The sequence below is a fragment of the Brassica oleracea genome, chromosome C2 (assembly GCF_000695525.1).
Source record: "Brassica oleracea var. oleracea cultivar TO1000 chromosome C2, BOL, whole genome shotgun sequence".
Classification (NCBI taxonomy): domain Eukaryota; kingdom Viridiplantae; phylum Streptophyta; class Magnoliopsida; order Brassicales; family Brassicaceae; genus Brassica; species Brassica oleracea.
The window spans coordinates 46,319,957-46,325,463 of NC_027749.1; the positions used below are offsets into that span (position 1 = coordinate 46,319,957).

The 5,507-nt window shown below is 38.8% G+C and overlaps 1 protein-coding gene across 1 annotated transcript; it reads right to left on the reverse strand.

Annotated features, from left to right (window-relative positions):
* Positions 1–3,244: 3,244 nt before the first annotated feature.
* LOC106324400 lies at positions 3,245–4,057 on the reverse strand. The gene has a single exon (XM_013762374.1). The coding sequence runs from the start codon at positions 4,055–4,057 to the stop codon at positions 3,245–3,247; it is 813 nt and encodes a 270-aa protein (XP_013617828.1).
* Positions 4,058–5,507: the final 1,450 nt, after the last annotated feature.

Here is a 5,507-nt window from a genome sequence, read left to right on the forward strand (position 1 = left end):
GTTGAGATGCTCAAGATGCGGCTTAAGGAAGCCCATGACCGTCAGAAGAGTTATGCAGATAAACGGCGAAGAGATTTGGAGTTTCAGGTTGGCGACCTGGTATACCTAAAAATGAGGACATTTCAGGGAGGATCTAAGACTCGGAAGCTAAAGAAGCTTAAACCAAGATATATGGGACCATATCCTATTTTGGAGCGGATTGGAGCAGTTGCTTACCGACTAGATTTATCAGGAGAGTTATCAGATTTCTATGACGTGTTTCATGTTTCTGTTTTGAGGAAAGTAGTGAGAGAGCCAGAGCTCATTTTGCAGCAACCACCTAGAAACTTTGGCAAAGGGTTACGTGGGTTGTGCCAACCAGTAGAGATATTGGATCGCCAAGTGAAAGCAGATCGTGGAATGATGACCATGTTGATCAAGGTTCGCTGGGAGGGAGACAGAATTCAGGAGGATACCTGGGAGTCCGAGTCCCAAATGAGGATTGATTATCCAGAGCTGTTTCGGGGTGTCTGCGAGGTGCACACTCGCCGCCCACTAACAGGCCAAAACACTACCGAAAAGGTGCTCGGTTCATACACACACCGAAAAAGTGCTCGGTAACACACGCCCGTAGACGATTTATCGACACTTCCAGTCTACAGCTCAACCGGTCGACTAAAGTTGGTTGTGACCTCCATACAATCCGGCATACAGCAGTCCGACTCTGTATCCGTCTCCAAACAAAAACAATCCTAGCTAAGAATTTACATTAAGTGAAACAATCAATGTTGAATCCTCTAACCCCCTAGTTCCGGTTTATGCAAAGAACCTAAAACTAAACAAGCAATGACAGACTCGATTTCACACAGACGGAACACATTAGAAATAAATTATACTTATTCGAGGTCCTAAGCCGAATAAGAGGAGTTCGGGAATAGACCCTCACCTTAGCAACAATAAGAGGTGGTATCTATGAACTCCAGCTGCTCAAATGGACTCCAAATCTGAAATCAGATCGAAATTTCGAGTCAGAACGCCTTTCGAACGGTTTAAAACGGGTATTTACGGGAAAGTCAACTCGCTGGTCAAAGATTAATTATTTAATTAATTAATTAATTAATTAATTAATTAATTAATTAATTAATTAATTAATTAATTAATTAATTAATTAATTAATTAATTAATTAATTAATTAATTAATTAATTAATTAATTAATTAATTAATTAATTAATTAATTAATTAATTAATTAATTAATTAATTAATTAATTAATTAATTAATTAATTAATTAATTAATTAATTAATTAAATAATTAATCTTTGACCAACGGGTTGACTTTTCCGTAAATACTCGTTTTAAACCGTTCGAAAGGCGTTCTGACTCGAAATTTCGATCTGATTTCAGATTTGGAGTCCATTTGAGCAGCTGGAGTTCATAGATATCACTTCTTATTGCTAAGGTGAGGGTCTATTCCCGAACTCCTCTTATTCGGCTTAGGACCTCGAATAAATATAGTTTATTTCTAATGTGTTCCGTCTGTGTGAAATCGAGTCTGTCATTGCTTGTTTAGTTTTAGGTTCTTTGCATAAACCGGAACTAGGGGGTTAGAGGATTCAATATTGATTGTTTCACTTAATGTAAATTCTTAGCTAGGATTGTTTTTGTTTGGAGACGGATACAGAGTCGGACTGCTGTATGCCGGATTGTATGGAGGTCACAGCCAACTTTAGTCGACCGGTTGAGCCGTAGACTGGAAGTGTCGATAAATCGTCTACGGGCGTGTGTTACCGAGCACTTTTTCGGTGTGTGTATGAACCGAGCACCTTTTCGGTAGTGTTTTGGCCTGTTAGTGGGCGGCGAGTGTGCACCTCGCTAGGACCATTGTTTTGTTGCTTGAGTACTTTAGGTACTGTGTTTGACATGCATTAGAATTAAATTATATTTATTCGGAGTGCTATGTCCGGGTCCATGGACTTCGGGGTGGCATCCCATACCTCACTGAGCGATTCCCCTGTCGCTCACCCCTCACTCTTCCCCTTTTCAGGTGAGACAAACAAGTATGTGATATTTGGACGGACTTGGTGCTATTGGACTTTTCTTTCGGATTTTATTTGGGCATGGGTGAGAGTTGTCGGGTTTATGGGCTTTTATATTACGGGATATTGTTGGTGGCCCGTCGTCCTTAGTGTCAGGGAGACGGGTGTCACATTGTTGTATGATGACGCATCGGGGGTGACACGCTGTCCTCCATATAGGAGGTGACGGGTGTCACAATAAATAGATGGAATATTACCCAAGAAGCTTTTCACAAGTCTAGCTTGAAAGTTGTAACAATAAACATTCCCCACAATCTACATGTTATGAAAATCCTAGTCAGTGAGATCAGAAGTAGTTGTAGACTCATTTCAAGGATAGTTACAGACAGTACAAGAACATAAATGATCATAGTGTTTCATTAACATAGAAGAAACTTAGACTTTCGTCTCGCAAATATAAGTTGATGAGACAGCCAAACCTTTATTGTCATTTGTACGTACGAGTCTCTCTGTTTTTTAGCATTATGTTTCACCCACCCAGTGCACATTTTTAGTAACCTTTTTCACATATGGATGTCGATACTGATTGATATCTAAACCGTATAAGGTCATAGCACATCTCATCCACATAACTGATAATAAGGGAAAGTTTCAGTTTACTTTTGTAGGAATATTGTATACCTGCACTACTTGAATTTTGTTATTCTTTTCAAGCAACAGTGTCTGCTTCAGACAGTAACTGAACGACCTTTCCAAATATACAACAACTTATCTCTTGGATTCCACAACAGTAATAAAGAGGATATGAATTTTATTCAACTGCAACCATTAGGTTGGAGTACAAACATTTATTTATAACTTTGGACATCAGTAACCGTTCGGGTAACGAAAAGAGAAATTGTCCATCCAAACGAGAAAACTACATCATGACCAACCAACAATCAACTATGCATTGTACATAGTTCTTTTATTTTTACTAGTAAAACTTCTGGAGATTCAGATTGCTTTCATCTTGTGTTCTTGTTGATTTCTTATCTATTCTTCTACATGATTAATCTGAAATCCAATATGGGTTTAAGAGGAATCATGGAGATTAGTGAGTAATCACCTTTTGAATTCATGGGTTAGGGAGATCAAGGGTGATTAGGTTAGTTCTAGGATGTTTTAGTGTAGATCATTCTTGTTCCTTGCTAGTAGAGTATTCATAATGCATCTTCTGAGTTGACCACTCAAAAGTTGATTATATGTTCTCTGTATTCCAGTCCTCTATCTCTTGAGCTCAGAGAGATGGATCTTCTGTCATGTCTCCGTCGATGGTCTTCAAGCTTTCTAAGAGTGTTTTGCTGGCTTATACCTTGTGAGACATCCAGCTTGGTAGTTTTATCCCTATTAAGAGGGCAAGATTCCTTCTCATGATAGAGAGAGTAGCAGATGAAGCAATGTTTCTCTAGTTTTTCATATTCTAGAGTAACATAAATCTCATCTCCTGATAGGAGTTCAAGGGGAAGGCACATTTCCAGCTTCTTTAGTCCATCAATGAGGACTTTAATTCTCGCGTGGTCCACGTCTTTGTCTAGGATCGGTCCTAGTTCCTCTCCTATAGTTGTTAGAGCTTCAAGTGTCCAGAAGTGAAGCGGCAGGTCGTGGATTCTTATCCAGAAGGCAATCATTCTGGGGAAGGAGTTTGAAACCACCGGTTCCCACCATTGTAGGAGGATCATCCATCTTTTGCAGTGGTAAGGTCCCTTCCTAAGTACTATTTGGAGAGCTTCCTCGGAGGTGAAGCGGATTTGGAAGAGTTCTGGACCTAATTCTCTTCCAGTAAGCTCCCCTTCAACCTTCCAGTACTGTAGAAGCCAGTCTACAACCCATTGAGTCTTCTGGATGGCCGGGTTTGTCACTCGCCCTATGAGTGTGAGTTTATTTTCTTCAATGAGCGCTGAGTTATCGTTGTGCGGGATGCGTATCGGCCGGCGGCGGTCAGCTCTGGATGAATCTGCCGTCCATTTTCCTTTCTCAGATCTTGAGTATCTATGAGCCATACTCTTAGAGACAGGTAAGGTATGAGCTTACGATGTTGGGGGTACGCTCTGGCTGAGCTGTAAGTAGTTTAGCAAAACGAAGCGAAGATATCTTCAAAGGGAGGTAAGAATGTAGCGACTGAAAACCTCAGTAAGCGGTAACCACCCAAGCTTTGATGCTCTTCAGAAACTTCAACCTCAAAGAAAAATTGCCTCTCAATCCTGTGTAGCTTGAAATGGAGGGGCTGCCTCGGAAGAGTAAACACAGGAGCGTGGTACCCATGCCTAGATCTATCGAATGACTGGAGGAAATTTGAAATCTTCAACTTTAGGTCATCGGAGAGAGGGATTACGGTGGGGCTCTTCTTTTCTTGCGGAGGTTGAGCGTTAGGAGCGGTGGAGAATTAATGCTTTGGGGTTGTTTGCCGGTCATTGGGAAACGCGCCTAAGAGAATTCCGCATGTTTGCATATAATAAGGGTGATTGTTACTGTTGATTGTAATTAAAAAGCTTATTTTCCTAGAACTCTATGTATTTTGTAAAATCCAATATGATCATTAATCACCATACTTTCTATGAAATTGTAACTTTATAGTGAACTAATTTAAAAAATAAATAAGCAATTGATCTGGTGTATCCAAAGTGATGGTACTTTCATGGCATTTTTCCACTCTTCATCTCTTTCACATATATACAATTTATAACACATGCATCTGTATATAGACTATGTATTTTATTGTTAACTGCAAGATTGTATATCCTTATAGAAGTTAGGGTCATTTACATAAATGATTAACATTTGAAGATTATAGAACTGAACAGTAGAAGGTTTAACATGTTGGATGACATTGTTATGAACTATGAAATGGATAATGGTTAGTGTGCATGACATCACCCTTCTAGTATGTCGATCATTATCAAACAGTGCATAACACGTAATTCATTTGTAAGATAATACAATACAAGTTTCCTTCTTTTCAAAGTTAAGGAACAAAGGATATAAATTGATATTTTTATGTTTATGTATTTTTCCAAAGGTTTTTTATCATCTCGAGTAGTGGTAGTGAATCTATCTGTCTTTAAACTTCCAAACCTTACAAATGTTAGCATTGTAACATTACAAACCTTACAACTTCCAAACCTTACAAACCTTAAAACTTAATCTTTGACATTGCCCTGTCTTGTAATAATGTGAACACAACAAACTAATGCACATTAGGTATAATCCATTGCAACCTTTCACCAACCTCATTGTTTCAAGAAACCTTCAATGTCAACTACGTGTGTTAAAAGGGAGACACTGGTGCATCAGTAAAAGAAAACCTTATATTTACTCTTTACCAGGACAAGCTGCCCCGGGACCGAGACGGGGACCGGAAACTTAAAATTCATAGATACGGGTACGGCATAGAGACGGCAATATATATATATATATATATATATATATATATATATATATATATATATATTA